General features: G+C 44.4%; 1 protein-coding gene across 2 annotated transcripts in view; it reads left to right on the forward strand.

The window, feature by feature from the left end:
* Positions 1-17,609, forward strand: part of LOC117870750 (E3 SUMO-protein ligase RanBP2-like) — a 68,722-nt gene that overhangs the window by 42,340 nt on the left and 8,773 nt on the right. Inside the window, exons 21-26 of one of the 2 annotated variants that reach the window (XM_034758077.1) lie at positions 7,027-7,191; positions 8,503-8,595; positions 13,258-13,460; positions 14,891-14,944; positions 14,975-15,134; positions 15,708-15,803. In XM_034758077.1, coding sequence (XP_034613968.1) covers positions 7,027-7,191; positions 8,503-8,595; positions 13,258-13,460; positions 14,891-14,944; positions 14,975-15,134; positions 15,708-15,803 — 771 coding nt within the window. Of the gene's footprint in view, positions 1-7,026; positions 7,192-8,502; positions 8,596-13,257; positions 13,461-14,890; positions 15,135-15,707; positions 15,804-17,609 lie in introns of both variants that reach the window. The other variant, XM_034758076.1, reaches the window with a different exon arrangement.

A 17,609-nucleotide genomic window follows, 5' to 3' on the forward strand; every position in this document is an offset into this window, starting at 1 on the left:
ATGAAAATTTAAACAAATTTAATATGCATGCTGAAGAGCAGTAGTTAGAATTAGTACTTTGTACCTCTCATAGCAAAAGAATGTCTCCCTGCCCTCTGTTAGTTTAGGTTTTTTTTAATTCACACAACTGGTGGTCTTGGCGTGCTCAACTTTGTAGACTTTTGGTTTTTGTACTGCTTCAGATTTACCATAGGGACTCCAGATCTGCTTGCTATAATCTTCCCTAGGAAGATGAGGAGAGGTATGAGAAATTTCACAGAGTATGCTCAGGATGTTGGAATTCCTTATGAAGAGGGTTTCAAACTGGCTCAGTTCCATTCCCAGTGTCTAACCCAGGGGTGGGCAAACTTTTTGGCCTGAAGGCCACATCGGGGTTCCAAAACTGTATAGAGGGCCGGGTAGGGAAGGCTGTGCCTCCCCAAACCCTAACTGCCCCATCCCACTTCCGGCCCCCCTCGGAACCCCTGACCCATCCAACCCTCCCTGCTCCTTGTCCCCTGACCGCCCCCTCCTGGGACCCCCACCCCATCCAGCCCACCCTCCCCCCGCTCCCTGACTGCCGTGACCCCTATCCACACCCTTGCCCCCTGACAGCCCCCCTGGAACCACACTGCCTATCCAACCCCCCTCTCCCCCCCAGCCCCTTTCAGAATGCGGCCCTGCGAACATGGGTGGATGACGCAGGGGCAGCCGCGCAGCCAGAGAGAAGCGGCGGATTCCCCTTCAAACCACCGCTTCTCACCGGCTGGCTGTGCAGCCGCCCAGTGCTCCTCCTGAGTCCTCTGGCCTTGCTCACGCCATCCACCCACCAGCTTCCCTGAGCCTGCAGGTGAGCCTCCCTTCCTGCCCTCCCCTGCCCCTGCAGTGCAGCCCCCTCCCACGCTGGCATCCCGTTGCGCTGAGGCTGCGGGGGAGGGGGGGGGTCAGCAGGGGAAGGACTGGGGGCAAGCCTCCCCAGCCGGGAGCTCAAGGGCCGGGCAGGATGGTCCCGCGGGCCGTAGTTTGCCCACCTCTGGTCTAACCAGTAAGAACTGTATATCCTTAAAAATAAGCATCTGTGAAATGGAGGGCAGAAACAGATCTCCTGAACTCCTGAGTTTTTCCAGCTAGTGTCTGAATTGAATCCACCTGTCTGCTACTGGAATTGTTCAAAAGTTCACTCACTGCTCCCCTAATTTTTTACTTCTTGCCCTTTTCATAATTAAGTCACATTCTCAGATTGGGGGGCCAGTGCTCTCTACTCACCCAGTGTGTGGCTGCATAAGGAGTTGCTCTGCACCTAACTTCTTTTAAAAATAGACTTTTGTTGGGTGGCTGACTACTTGCTGAATAAACCAGGTTGGTGAGAACTTTTGGAACCTTTATTTTTTTTTTCCTTTAAAATAATAATATAACTATGATAATCTGTATACATTGTCCAAGTTTAAAAAAAAAAAGAAAATACAAAGATACACAGAATGTCCATTACTTGAGTGCTGCAACAGTCCTCAGTACGAAATATATATAACCAGATCTTACAACAAACGCATGGTATAACCTAAATACATGCAGTTCTACCTAGATTAAGAATAACTTGGTCAAATGTTCTCTCCATAAAACAAATACTGCTCATTGTTCTAACAATATTAGTTCCTATAGCAACCAAAAAGTGTTTTCCATCATTATAATCTGAAAAGGTATATTACATGCTTCCACCAATACTAACTCTTTATTTGTTAAAAGAACAAATTGCTACTTCCAAATTTAATCAGATTCTAAATTTAAAACCTTCAGTTAGTCTCATTTGTTGTTTGTGAAATAAAGTAAATATCCTTGATTCTTTCCCCCGGCTAAGGCTAAATTTGTTCTTTATCTTAATCTTCTTCCGTTATAGAGGAAAAAGTGATGAATATATAGTGCAGTTGATATTTTAAAATGTTGAGTACCCATAACTTGATATTAGTTTGTAAAAGAGGAAAAACTAAAATAGAAAACACTTTCTGATTTCACATTCACAGGATTAAGTTGCACAAAATATTCTCTGATCTTAAAATGAAGCTTCTACCTCAAAATTTACTTTTGTGATGCTCCATTAAGGTGTATTTTTACATGGAAAACACAAAGAACCCATATATTTTTGGAAGTTTCAAACTGTTCTTAACTTCCACAGGTAGAGACTATACCACTCTACAAGATCTAGTTCAATCTTCTGCATTACAGACCTTGGAAATATGGTGTGAATTTTATTCTTTTTTAAAAATTGATGATACAAAATATCAGAATCCACATTTGACTACAGCTGAGCCTTCGGATGTACTGATGTCATGGGGTGGGGGGAAGATTAATAGAGGACACGTCTAAAATCTGCCTTTCAAATCCAACCCATTAAAAATGTAGTCAAGGATTACTGATGGTGATATTTCTTTTTAGAAACAAGTTAGAAAGTCTAGCTCTTTCCTTCCAGCCTCGGAAAAAGGCAACCCTCTAGAAAAATTTAACTATTAACAGAACATAGTAGTTCTAACCCCCCTGCCAAAATGATCACCCTTAGAGCAAAGCAGGTATATTTGTTAATATAAGCCATCTGGAAACCAGCCTCTGAGTCTTTCAGTAACATGTCCTAATGATATCAAAGTATTTATAAAGAAAATTTAATTAATCTTCAGGTCTACAAAATCTTTAGTATCATTGAACAAAAATCAGTTCACAGCTATCAAACACTAGCAGTCCACACCAGCAGATACTTAGTTCTAACTAGTCTTGACATCAGTAAGTAAAAGAAAAGCAAAATGCTAGGACAGCAATGGAGAGCTGCTTTGGATGAGTAATGCCTCTTTTCTAATGTTATGGAATGAACATTATTGATGAATCATAATTATTTTCCTTGTATCTGCTCAGTCTGCAGAATCTAACTGTGGTTTTGTGGTAGTTAATTAAACATTGGCGTATAAAATTTCTCTAATTTGTTTTATAGCTATGTTGGAAATGTTATAAATAGCTCAGCCATGTCTATTCATATAATTAATGGGAAAATCAGATTTTGGAATGTTAATAGCAAAACATGAAACAAGGACAAATTGACTCTTCTAAAACAACCAAATCTGGCTAGATTTTAGGTCAGTCGTCTGCAATACACCTCTACCTTGATATAACGCGACCCGATATATCCGAATTCGTGTTATAACGTGGTAAAGCAGTGTTCCAGGGGGCTGCGCACTCCAGCGGATCAAAGCAAGTTCGATATAACGCGGTTTCACCTATAACACGGTAAGATTTTTTGGCTCCCGAGGACAGCGTTATATCGGGGTAGAGGTGTACCCGTTTTGTAACTTGTCTTTTGAACCATGCATTTTGTGAAGTGGGGATTGGAATACTAGGATGCTGCAATGATGCCAAACAAATATTAGACTCATTCTTGGATGATTTTGGCCACCACCTTGCTTAATCTGAACAGACTTTTCTGTTTAGTACACTACTGTGTACCTTGAACTTATTTCATTACTTGCTTTATTGCATGGAAGTAATGTATGTTTTCTGCATGTTGGATTTAATGATGGTTTACTGGAAGCTTGGTGCTCATGAAAGATGCTGGATTGGCAACGTTGGAACTAAAATCCTATAGCTAGCTATTGAATGGGTGCAGCATGGCCAGTAGCAGCATGAACTTTCCCACTCTACCTCAGCTTTGTTCCTGAGGACACACCTCTAAGGCTATACGTACCAAATTCTCTATTCTCTCTTTTGAGAGTTAATCTCAATATAACCCTATAACAAACCATGGTTTTAACCAGATATGACTGATGAGCACTTGTGCTGAAACATCCTGAGGTGAGCTTGCTCAGAGGAAACTTTCATGTCAAGTATGAAACTTGGTGTAGCTCTATTTGAGTAGTTGGAGCATGAACTAAAAAGTAGGATGTTTTTGATACTTGGATCTCAACAGCTATGGCTTTAAACCCAGCCTTGATGTTTAATTCTTGAACTAATTACTCTTTTTGGGGGGGAGGGGGCGGAATCTTCAAAAGATGTGCTATGCAAACTGTTCTCCTTTTTTAGAACACATAAAGCACATGGAAACTTAACTGTCTAGCAGCAGCTACTCTTTAGATTTCATCTGCACTGCTCTTCGGAAGCTGTGTTAAACTAGTGCTAATAGTATAGTGGAAGTAGAGTAAGATCTGGACAAACAGGATAATTCCTCAGATGCCCAAGTCCCAGTGATGAGCAATGACTGTTGCAGTTCAGGATTGAGGTGTCATCATCTCTGTAGCATCTAAAAGCCTGAAAGGGTATAATTGTGATTGAGAACAAGGGAGTGTTTTTTAATGAGATTTTTGCTGACTGCTTGATGTTTTGTGGTTTTGGTTTTAAGGTTTAAATAGATTTTTGGAAGTCCAATAAAGCTTGGCTAGCTCAATCTGTTTACTTCTATGAATTTGACATTGTTCTATTTCAATGTACTAGTGGAGCTTTACTTACTAATTCGGTGTTGCTTCAACATACATATCAAGGGGCCAAAAGCCATGGGTGTGGCACATTATACAGACTTAGATGTATTTCCCAATGTGACCCAGTTTCTTTTGTGAACAGTAGACCTTAAACTACACAAGCAGGAAAAGAAGAATTGGTGAAAAACGTAATTCTAAAAGTTAAAGGACCAGGAAGAAGCTTCTAAACTTCTTTAAAGATGTTAGATGAAATCCTGGCTCTCAAGTCAACATCAGAACTCCCACTTACTTACTTCAGGCCTGGGTTTTAGCCATTTTTATTTACCTAGGCAAAAGTACACACAAGCTGGGCTTAAACCCTTTCTTAAGGAAAGTATTCACTGCCAACAATCTTGATTCAAGTTTGTCTGTGTTGTAGCATGGTAGCAGATTTTCTGATTTTCTGATTCCTAAAGCAATAAAAGTTGCAACAATGAATAGCTAACAGTCAGCTGCCACATTCTCTTAACCAGTGCTTTCTTAGTAAAAGCAGAATGGGCAGGTTTGGTAGTACAAATGTTGGGGAGGGGGTAGAAGTAAAATCAAAGGGATGCCCAGAAAAGATGGGGGTGGACGAAGGTAGATGTGGCAGTCGTAGCTGGAGAAAGTAGTTAATTAAAATGGGCTGAAAATCAGTACTTATTAAAGTTGTATGCTTAATATGATCCTGTTCTTCCAAACAGAGAAGGGGAGTAAGAATAATTTTAACTTGAAATTTGCACATATTGGTTGCATAGCCCGCCTTATTACTCCATCAAATCTATTGATGGAGTATCTAACAAGAAGCCTAGTTTTTTTAAATATAGAAAGTCTAATATGTAAAATATTGAGCTCCTGCTTGAGATTTTTCAGGAATTAAATCCCATTTGGAGAGACTTTTAATTCATCTGGCAACACTTCCTTGTAGACAAGTTCAAGTTTTTGTCAGTAAATTTAGGTCTCAATTATATAATTGGATCTGTGTGGACGGAATCTGGTGGGGCTCTGAATGTGCCTGTGGGCCACCTATGCAAATCTGGTTGCAGGATTGTTACTTTAATGTGCTTCTGGCACAAGAGAAAAATCAGTTGGGTAGTTACACTTGCAAAAGTGCAAGAGAATAGTAGATAAAATTTGGCATTCAATTTAGTTCTCAGTCTCTACATTGCATCTTTAAAAGTAAATTGTAATAAAATTATGCTCCATTGCTCTAATTCAGGGGTCGGCAACGTTCGGCACGCGGCTCGCCAGGGTGCCAAACATTGCCGACCCCTGCTCTAATTCATAGTACTCATTATGCCAAAAGTACCTACACTTTACTATTTAAATAACTTTCTGAATTTAAAAATTAAAATGCATGCAGCAGTTGGGTCTAACTTAAGTTGTGTGATGAAAATAAACAGAAGTAAGGACTCTGAAGACTGAAGCATGCTTTATATAGGCTTGCCAGGTGTCCAGTTTTCGACTGGAACACCCACTTGAAAAGGGACCTTGGTGGCTCTGGTCAGCACTGCTGTTAAGTCCAGTTGGTAACGCAGGCAGGCTCCCTACCCAGCTCTGTGCGGCTCCTGGGAAGCTGCTGGCATGTTCGGCTCCTAGGCCTAGGGGTGGCCATGGGGGCTCTGCGCACTGTCCCCGCAGCTCCCATTGGCCTGGCCACGCCTCCATCTAGGAGTCAGAGGGAGCTTCTGGGGAGCCACCCAAGGTAAGTGCCCCGAGCCCCCTCCCGCACCCGAACTCCCTCCCGGAGCCCGCACCCCAGCCCTGAGCCCCCTTCCGCAACTGAACTCTCTCCTGGAGCCTGCACCCCCTACCACACCTCAACCCTCTGCCCCAGTCTGGAGCCTCCACCTGCACTCTGAACCCCCCAGCCCAGAGCCTGCACCCCCAGCTGGAGCTTGTGCTCCCTCCCGCATCCCAGCCCGGAGGCCCTTACGTACTCCAAACCCTTCGGCCCCAGCCTGGAGCCCCATCCTGAACTACAAACTCCTCATCCAGGCCTAGAGCCCATACCCCCAGCCCAGAGCCTATACCTCCTCCCACACCTCTGGCCCGGAGCCCCCTCCTGCACCCCAAACCCCTCATCCCTGGCCGCACCCCAGAGCCTACACCCCAGCCTAACCCCTCATCCCCTCCTGCACCCCATCTTCCTTCACCAGCCCAGTGAAAATGAGCTAGTGAGTGAGGGTGGGGGGAGAGCGAGGGAGGGAGGGGGGATGAAGTGAAGGGGGGGTGGGACCTTGGAGAATGGGCAGCGGACGTGGCAAGGTTGTTTGGTTTTCTGCTGTTAGAAAGTTGGCAACCCTAGCTTTATGCCTAGTGAAAAGCATGGTGTGACACTTAAGTATTTACTAGTGTGTGTTGATGTTGGAAGGACACGTTTCTTTCTTCATACTAAATCCCTTTCTCTTAGTGTTCTGTCATAATTTTAATGCTTAGTTTCTTGTGGCTATGTATATTTGCAGCTTACATATGTTGTCTAACTTTGTCTTCAGAATGACTTTAGCTGTAGAGGCTATTTTCAGATTTGTTCTCAAGCGTCTTCATTTTGATCCTGTTAATCTTTTTGGTTTTGTAACAGTTGAGAGGAAAAAGGAAACCGATGTAGAACTTCCCTCTGATGTACTCATTGTTTATGAGCTAACACCTACCCCTGGACAAAGAGCTCTTGCTGACTCTCTTAAACTACCTTCAACATTCTTCTGCTACAAGAATAAGCCTGGCTACTTAAGTGAAGAGGATGATGGTAAGGGGCTGGAAATTTGTTCATCCACTCTGGGTTAACTGTGGAGCAACAGTAGTATACTTGGGCCCGACTAATAGAAATTTACCTTTTGGGGGTGGGGGCAGGGCAGGTCTCTTGTGCTCTGAGGAAGCATTATCCCTATTCCAGTGTTTCTCACACTGGGGTCGCCGCTTGTGTAGGGAAAGCCCCTGGCAGGCCGGGCCGGTTTGTTTACCTGTCCCGTCCGCAGGTCCAGCTGATCACTGCTCCCACTGGCGCGGTTCGCTGCTGCAGGCCAATGGGAGCCGCTGGAAGCGGCAGCCAGTACGTCCCTCGGCCCGCGCCGCTTCCAGCAGCTCCCATTGGCTTGCAGCGGCGAACCACTGTTTGAGAAACACTGCCCTGTTCTGAAGACAGTGCTCCCATCTCTTGTGGCCAGAGATTGTGTAATGAGATCGTCACATTACTGTAGTGTAGCTCAACTCAGCCATACAATTAATCTAGCTCTTGGAACGATAAAAGGGGATTCAGTGGAGTATGCTCAGGACCTCATGGGTCTGACACCAGAAGCACCAAGAATGGCCCCTATCTTGCTGAATTTCAGTTGGCTGGATAGACTAATGGAACCACAAATTAAATGTGTTCTGCTCTTCTTCTGACCTCCCTATTTGGGAGGCAGTTCTGGGAAAACATGAAATTATGAACACATGCCTTTTGTATCCCAAAACTTTAAAAAAATGTTATGGAAAAGTAACAGAAGGGGTCCCCCAACATCCTCTTAAAGTAAATGGCTTTTTAAAAATAACTAATTTTCTGAAATTCCGAACGTTAAGATGCTAAATGTTTCAATTCATTTATGAATCTGGTTGCTGTTGAGGACTGTGATTGTCTAACTTAACAAAAGTTTGCCCTGAGAAATAAATACTTCATAAAGACTTTGTAGCATATTTATAAATCAACACATTTAAATATCCATTTCCTTTCTGATTCCTTATCCAATTTTGCTAATTAACAGCTGTGTATGTGTAATTTTTTCCTTGTTCATCTCTTAATCCTGCTGTGAAGCTACTTGATATGAAATTATTTTGGGCATCATGAAACATAGACTGAATTTGCCCCAAAATCAGAACTGTCTATATTGAAGGAGGGTTTCAACATTTAACTACATCAGCAAATACGTACACTTCTTAAAAATTAGAAGCTAACGTGAATACGCAGCTCATGATTCCCTAACCTGAGTGACTTGCAAGTCTGGATAGGGTAACTAGAATTGATGGTTCCCAGAGGGTAAGTGGTGTGAAATCACTGACTCTTCAATTTTGTATCTTTAAGATGAAGACTATGAAATGGCTGTTAAGAAACTTAATGGAAAGCTATATCCTGATGATCCTAAAGAACATAAAACATCAAAAGATCCTGTGCAAGGTAACAGAATTTTCAGCTACACCTTCTGATTTGAAAGTGTAACTCTAAACTGCTGCTTAACTTACAACCTCTTAACACTGCTTTTTCATGTCTAAATATTAGAGTAATCAAATCTTAAAAGCTGCCATACCTTGTATTCCATCAGTGTTACACCTTTGTGGAAGGTGATAGATAGATACAACATGCACTTCACTTCCAAAAATAATTTAAGATACGAAGTCTAGAAGAGCAACTTAAAATTGGGCACAAGTTATAGCAGTTTCTTTAATTATCCTGGTATTGAACTTTTTATGCAAACTATGGTATGTAATTGATATGTATATGTATATTTAGGCAAATTTGTACACAGGAATAACTTATCAGGACCTACATTGTACTTACTAAATTTATGGCAGAATGGAATACACTGACATACTCAAAATTCCATAATGACTGAAACATTAAAGAAGTTATTCTATTTAGAATTGCATAGGCTTCCTGTTTCTAATAGAAACAGCTGTTCTCTGGAATGTAATAAAAATGAACACTAAGCCCTTGAGGCTTTAGAACTACACACTATAAAGCTGGTGGAGCATTTTTTTCTCCAGGTTGCCTTAACGGTACTATCTGTCAGAAACCAGCAGAAGTTTCTTCCTGTAAATCTCAATAACTTCTCTGAATAAATTTTAAACTTTGCAATCTCAGCAGTAATATTTTCATCCTTAGGGTTACAAAGTAAGGAAGGTAAGCTTCTAAGGAAGTTAATTCTCCCTAGTCTTCCAGTGACTGTTCACATGGATTCCATTCTTCGTGTGGCCAGCGGTGTGTATTTGGGCTGCACCTGTGCCCTAGATGTCGTCTTGCCCTACCCCAGCGCCACCTGAGGACATAAAGGTTGAAGCAGGTCCAACTCGCCATCCATTCCTTAACATCTGTGGCAGTGGGATGGAACCCCTGCAGTGGCAACCTTCTTCTCTGCACACTGTGCTACTGTTATCTAATTAGTTGGTTTGGGGTTCGTTAGTATCTGCCCACTGGCAGAAAAGCCCCCCAAAATAATTTGCACTTAAGTTTGTTACAATAGACAGTCTTCCTCCACTATACAGGGGCCTAGCACCATAGCAGAAGCTAAATTTGAAATTCAAGACCCGTTCTTCATGTGAAGGTGTGATACCTGTTGAGGATGGCGACTCCTGATGTTTACTCAGACTAAAAGGACATATTCCTAAGTGGTTGCTCATTCTCCAGGTGCACTCAGAAAGCTAGAGAAGACCATCTGAAGCTCTTCCTCCATGAGAGCTCAATGCAAGCTTTCTTGGAGAGGACACTCTAATAGAGGGCACTAGACCAGTGGCGGGGGAGGGATAGCTCAGTGGTTTGAGCATTGGCCTGCTAAACCCAAAGTTGTGAGTTCAATCCTTGAGGCCATTTAGGGATCTGGGGCAAAATCAGTACTTGGTCCGTCTAGTGAGGCAGGGGGCTGAACTCGATGACCTTTCAGGGTCCCTTTCAGTTCTATTAGATAGGTATATCTCCATATCTAGTCCAGAGTTTCTCAACCTGTGGATCGCGACCCAAAATTGGGTTGCCAGAATGCGTCAAAGGGCCACAATGCTGGCTGGGCTCAGCTCCCCATTGTAGGTGCTGCAGCGATGCACTGAGTCATAGTGCTGCTCAAGTTTGACCCAGCTACCCTTTCACCATGACAATGGGGGGCCAGCTGGGCAACATTTGAGTGAGTCACGCAGTATCCCCATGCATCACGTTGCAGCAACAACTCTCTCAAATTTGGTCCGGTGAGCCACTGAGATGCAACCGTCACTGAGAATTGCAACCTCAGTGGGAGGTGAGCCCAGCCTGCCCCGCAGGACAGGAGCCAAGAGGATGTAGTTGGTGTCATGTTCTCTAAGGAACCCCCTCCCAGACATCAATTCCCCAGCCCACAGCCAGGTACTCCCCCATCAGTCCTGGTCCCCAGATGTTTCCCCACTGCACCTCTAGGCCATTCTGTCCCCCAGAGTCCTCATTTTGCCCGCAGAATTTCAAATCCTCTTTACCCTCTGCGCCCCCTCCCCCCCCCCCCCCCCCCCCCGGGGGGGGGGGGGGGTGTTTTTTGGGGTTTTTTTTTTTTCCCCCCCCCCCCCCCCCCCCCCCCCCCCCCCGGGGCATGGGGCTGGGTTGTGATATTTTGGGATCTATTGGTTTGCTACCCCTCCCCCAGGCTCCTGTGCCCCCAATTCTTTCCCCTGCCTTCTCCCTGAATCCCCATCTCCTTCCTCACTACATCCTCTGGTTCCCTAATCTCCCCATCTTGTCTCCAGGCCCCTGATTCCCTCCACACTGTACCTTCTGCCTCATGGCATGGCTGTGTATTTTTGGAGGATGTCTCCGCTCACTTCCCCTCCCCCAGCTGCTGGTGCGGGGTGGGGGGGGAGAAGATGGTGTTCCACACCTGTCCATATCTGGCTAGAGCATCTGGAATCTTCACTCTGAGCATCCTGCATGTCCTCCCCCTCCCCAATGGACTCCTGTGGGTCATGACAGGCCATCAAGATGGTCCTGAGCCCTAAAAGGTTGAGAACTATTCATCTAGTCTGTCCCTCTCGATTTCCTGTGAGCCGAGATTCCACCCCTAGCTCTTTGGCCTCATCTAAGAGGCTCCAGTCAACTGCCACCATTCTGGCATTGACATCACTAATGGGCAGAAAGGAGTGCTGCTCCAGTGAGGAACAAGGCACAAATTACCTTCTCTGATGCCTAATAAGCTAATACACAAGAGCTACCAAACTTATGACGTTTTGAACTCAACTTCCTACAGGCCAAAAACCTGACAAGCCCTCTTCAGGTGCCTCCGTAACAGGAGAGCAGTTTTTATCCACTAAGTCTGTGGACCGCATTTCTCTCAGCACTGGGTATGTCGGTACCCAATGCCTCAGTTCCTGAAGACTTGTTCCAGCCACTTCTGAGAGGCACCTCTGAACAATTTTCCTCAATACTAGCTAAGTTGATACCCAAAGCAATCACTCTACTACCAAGTGACTGATCTGTGGGTCTGGTACCAAGTCGCCTCTCCTTGAGGATGGTGATATCCAAGCACATCTCCAGAGTTATTACATCAGATTAAAGAGGTATACCCAGTACCCACCTCTCCCCCTTCAAAGGCAGGGCACTCTGGATAGAATGAGCCCTCCATTAGAGGAAGCATATTCCTTTTTGTCATCATGTAAACACAGCAGCAACTCATCATGCGCACTTCCACCTTCCTCTCCTTGGATAGGGATTCTAGACAAAACACCATGAGAGGTAACGGGAAGATACTTGGGACTCATATGGAATACCCCTCCTGGAACTTTCCCCCTGACCCTCATGTATCCCCCATCTCAATATTAATATCCCTTCCAACCATGACCCTACTGGACACCCTGGGGTGTGCAGCTATACTCTAGAAAGCCTACATCCTCTACTGTCTCTGGGGCCAAATCCCCTTACCCAAAGAGAGACTGTAGGGTATCTTAGTAAAACCAGCTAGTGCAGACTCAGTTACAGGAGAGGCAAGAGGAGGAAAGTGAAGAAGAGCATCAGCTGCCTGCTGAAGAACTGGTCCTTGGTGTGATGATCTCATTCTCCCTTGATGAGGCAGTGACTCCCCTTTGCCTACCTTGGTGGATGACTTCAAAGTGTTCTAAGATATCATTAGGTGCATGGCAAAGAAGATCCAGGACATACCACAGAAAGCGGTAAAAGGAGAAACCACAAACTCCTGGACACCTTACACCCTTCCACACACTGCAGGCCCCCCATCACTAAATAATGGACAACTGGAACTCACGAAGGCCCTGAGGCACACACCAGCATCCATTTCAGCTATATCAAAACAAGCTGACAGGACATACCATCATGTTCCTTCCCATCTCGAGGCTTCCATCTCTCCACCAAATTTTTATAACCGAACTTTGAGGGATTCAATCAGAACAGAGAAATCATAGCCTTGAAGTTATTAGCTTCAGTTCCAAAATTATATGGCACCTTTCATTAATAGACTTGATCTGTAGGCACAAATGAGTGTGTAAATTAATGATCTGAAAGTTAGTGGTACCAAAAGTAAGGGCAAGAAATGTCATTTTTGTAGAAAACTTCAGCATCCAATTGGCACGCATCTTGTTTGGATTTATTTTGCCCTGCTTATTACTTGGTTCTGGCAGTATAATTTGGAAACTTGTTTTTAAAACCCATTATAACATCTAGGTGTATGAGGTTTTTTTCTTGAGGTAGGAGGTGGAAGGGGTTTGGGCATTAGGAAGAGAAGGTATATCAGACAAGCCTTTTTGTGAAGATTCTTCCCGAGCCAAACTACTCAAATTGGCTGCTGGCAAAGTAATTGCAAATTTACCATCTTTTATGTTCCAATTAAATGAAAAGCTTCTACTACCAATGGAGGGCTCTAAAATCGGTGGAGTATTTCCAATTGGCTCAAGTTACTAGAGTTAAATAAAGCAAGAAAATCTGATGTGCAATTTGTAAAAGTTAGAATAGAAGTTAAAAAATTATTTATCCAAACCTCCTTTTTGTGATACTTAAAGTAGGAATTGACTGATTACTCATACTCTGTGTCCTAGAAACTTTGCTTCAGAACTCGGCTCTGTTTGCTACTTTTCAGTAACTTCTGATGTGCTGTCTCTCTAGGTATCATGGGAGAAACTGAACCAGAGAATGAGAGAGAGTGTGTTATTGTTTGGGAAAAGAAACCAACTCCTGAAGAAAAGGCTAAAGCAGAAACTCTAAAGCTTCCTTCTACGTTTTTCTGTGGTGTTGGTAGTGATACTGATGAGGACAATGACAATCTGGAAGACTTTCAGACAGAACTTAAAAAAGTTCAAGAATCCAAAGTAGGAACTAAAACTCAAAGCACGACTTTTCTAATTCATTTTGGTGGCACTAACTCTTAACACTGAAATAGCATTATGAATACCCTGTACATTTATTGAAGTAATTTTAGCTTTTTACAATCAAATGTCTGGTGTACGCTAAGAAGTAAGAGCAAAATAGTTTCCCCTGTACTGAAATAAGCTAAGTAGGGTTCCAATCAAATCTGTGGTAGAGCCATCTGAAATTTTGGTATCATTTATGAAACATTTCCTTTCCATTTCAGTCCTAGTGGGTTAGTATCCTCAGGTTTCCCTAGATATTTTTTTTTAAAGCAAATAACAAATCTAATCTCCAGACAAAATTTTTGAAGCTGTTTGTAGAGACCATTTTTTAAAAAGCTTAAATTGCAGAATTAAAAAATTAATTTGTGCACAATAAGATGTATTTAAAATAAAGTGTGTGTGTGTGTGTGTGTGTGTGTGTGTGTGTGTGTGTGTGTGTGTGTGTGTGTGTGTGTGAGAGAGAGAGAGAGAGAGGATTTCTAAGCACTCTACCACTTCATATTTTCAAAGTCACAAAATCACTAATCCTCAAACTCCCTGTAAACTTAGTGTGGTTGACATTTTATAGAACTGAGGATTTCACAGGAAGAACTGTTTGATTTGTCCATGGCAGACCTGGAACTAGAACTTAGACCTTGTGTCTCCTAGCCTCATGTTCAATCTTCTGTCCAGACTACTCTTTTCCCCATTCTCTGTCCCCAATAGGGTCAAATCCTAAGCACTTCATACCTTTTTAGTGTGCAAGAACTAATTTCAAAGATTCAGAAAAAGTAAATGATCTAACAGTATTTTTTTTAAGAATGTGAACGTAAGGACACTTTGCCAAGTTAATCAGTAGTGTTAAGTGATTTAAATGTTAAGTTCATTACATTAACAAAAAATTCTTTCTGAAATCTTTAGAAGTCTGTAACCTTGTTCAAACACCTTGGCTATTAATTGTTATTAATATTGTTACTTGGTATATTTGTTAGTGTCAAAGGGTGGGCCCTGGATCCCAAAAACTTTTCGACTTGGGGGGGGGGGGGGAAACATTTTATAAGCAGCAGAGATGTTGGGTTGCAATCTTGTTCCTTGCCCCTCTTCCTTCTAATCCCATGAGCATTTATGGCCTTATTTTTTCCCAAAGATGTTGATTACCCACAAACCCCATTGAGGTCAGTAGGAGCTATAGGTGCTTTAGCTTTCAAAATCAGTGTGCTAGCTTTTATATAGTTTTCCAACACTCCCACCTTTCTGCAGTGTTCCTGTTCGGGGGTAGGGAGAGGAGAATACATTATCTAATGCTGCTATTCTGACAGCTTTCAAAAGCATTTAAGCAGGTGTTTTCTAAATGTTCTGAATACTTCGCTCTTTTAAGGCATTTATTGGAAACACGTTTTCTTTTTTAGGAGTTTTTGGAAAATGAAGTTACCAGTTCAACTGATATAGTCTGTACCAGTGAGGCTGAAGTATCTCTTCCATCAACCAGTGAGGCTGAAGTATCTCTTCCATCAACCACTAAATGTGAAGAACCAGACTCGACCACAGAATCCCCCCCCACATCACAGACTTTGTCAGGAACTGATGACAAACCTGTTGATTTGTCAACTAAAAAAGAAAATGATCCAAATTTAACAGAGTCCACAAACCAAGGTAATGTACTTTTGGGGCTTAAAGTCACATCTCTCTGTCGAAGTGTATGTAAACAAGATTGATTTAGAATGGTACTAATTCTGCTTAGCTACTTGTAATCATTGTACTGATCAAAGGAATAAATGAAAAATGAACATGTGCATCAAAGGTAATTCTACTATTATGAGAGCCAACACACTGCATGCTGCTATTAAACATTGACTAATTATCCATTGTGTACAAATTAGGGGGTGTGGCAAAGTTAGTAGTAATTAAGGCTCTGCAGTTTTGCAAAGAAAGGGTGGTAATTTGTTACGTAAATTGTTCTATGGGGGCCCAGAAGAACCAATATATTATTCTTTTATTAGGATAAATGTTTAAGGAGCCACTTGTCACTTTGGAGTGTCCCTATACATTGGCATTCATGTGAAAAAGAGGAGGAGATATAAATTTGCTGTAATCCCTGGATTTATAGCTATATTAGCCACATTCTGGATCTTGGTGTTATGTACAGTTATAAAGTTATGAGTATGCAGTGGGGAAAGTCATCCTTGCCATGCTCTTTTCTCTTACACCTTTCTCTCATTGTGATAGGAAGCAGAACAGTCGCATTTGGATTTGACACTACTTCTGGCTTGTCATTTGCAGATCTGGCTTCAAATTCTGGGGATTTTGCTTTTGGTTCTAAAGGTCAGATACAAACTTTTGATGATAAACTCACACTGGAATTACTTTTGATGTAACTTTATGCCAAGTATTTATGTGCATTGAATCTCTACTAGTTCATAATAGGGTGACCAGATGTCCCGATATTAGGGGACTTGTCCTGTGTCCTGACCTTACATTGATCGGGACGTCTGGTCACCCTATATGAGGGGGACCGCGGCAAGCCGGCACTGCCGGCGCCACTCACCTTTCCTCCCTGGGCCCTGGGGCAGCGCGCAGCTAAGCTCCCGGCGCGGCGGCACCAGCCCATGGGGCCTGCCGCCCGGCCAGCAGGAGCCTGCAGAGTACAGCCCTGCCCCTACCCCGGGCACACAGAGAGGCAGCGAGGAGGTCTCGCTCCCCTGTGTGCTGCAGCGGGGCGGGGCTTGTAGACTCCAGCAACAGGCAGTGGGGGCTGGGCAGAGAGCCCCCTCCCCTCGACCCGACCCTACCCTAGGAAGGAGCCAGAGAAACTGGGAGGGACCTGCGTGCTGGATGCTTCCTGGGAGCCGCTCCAGATAACCCCTCCCCTCAGACCCACTGCCCTCAGCCCCCACCCTGACCCTGTTCCCTCAGCCTCCCCCGCAGTGTGTCCCCTGTGCCCCCCACCCTCAATCCACTGCCCTCAGCCCCCCTGACCCTGTTCCCTCTGCCTCCCCCACAGTCCCTCCCCTCCCCCCAACCATCTCACCCTGCATGGATGTGGAAATCTGTCCCGGATTCCAGGCTGTTGTTAGCCCCTGGGGCAAAAGATCAGTAGAGGTTTCCAAAGGGATGTTTGCAGCCTTTGCTCAGACCCAAACATTTTCACTTAAATATAAATAAATAAATAAATACCCTAACCCATCCTGACACCCATCTGCTCTGTCCAGATTTACTGTTATCCCTGTTGAGGCCAAAGTGGTTTGAAAAATTAAAAATCCATGACACCATTGTGTTGCTTCCCCATATGTTGCTGGTTAATCTAATGGACCTGCAGATAACGAATAAAGATGAATGCCCTGGGAGCAATGTGTCAGGCAGACAGTTTGTCAAGTAGGAAAGTGAATGCTGAAACCCTCACAAAATGCAGAGGCTTTTCTTAACCTGAGAACTGAAAAAGTGTCAGATACCCTGCCTGGGTTTGAAAGTGACAAGAGCCTAGCGACTGACCAGAGCAGCGCCAGGTTTGAAGTGATGAGGAGGGTCTGTGTCATGAAGTCTGCATTTCCACTGAGGACTCTTCCATCGCCAGGGTAGCGCTGGTGCAGGTCTGCCGCCCAGCACAGCAATGCTGAGAGGTGCCAGTGTAGACCCAACCCACTGCCCTCAGCCCCCACCCTGACCCTGTTCCGTCAGCCTCTCCCGCAGTCCCCCCCCGTACCTCCCACCCCAAATCCACTGCCCTCAGTCCCTGCCCCCGTTCCAACAGCCTTCCCCACAGTCCCCCTGCTTCCCCCAACCCACTGCCCTCAGCCTTGTCCTACCCCAAATCTCTTCTTCAGCCTCCCCCGTCATCCCACCCCTATCGCTCCCCCTACTGTCCCACCCCCTCAACTTCCCCCCATTCCAGTCCTGTTCCCCTCTCTCTCATCCCCTCCAGACCCTGTCCCTCTTCCCAACCCCCTGACCCTCCCCAACTCAGCCCCATTGTCTCCTCCGCCCCACTCTACACAGCTCTCTCTACCTGTCCCATTCATGCTCCCCTCAGCCCCACCCCGACTCCCCCAGTCCCAGTCCTGTCCCCCTCAGTTCCTCCACCCTACTTCCCCCGGTCCATCCCCACACACCCACCGACTCCCTCGACCTCCC

This window comes from Trachemys scripta, chromosome 1 (assembly GCF_013100865.1).
Source record: "Trachemys scripta elegans isolate TJP31775 chromosome 1, CAS_Tse_1.0, whole genome shotgun sequence".
In the NCBI taxonomy this organism is placed as follows: Eukaryota; Metazoa; Chordata; order Testudines; family Emydidae; genus Trachemys; species Trachemys scripta.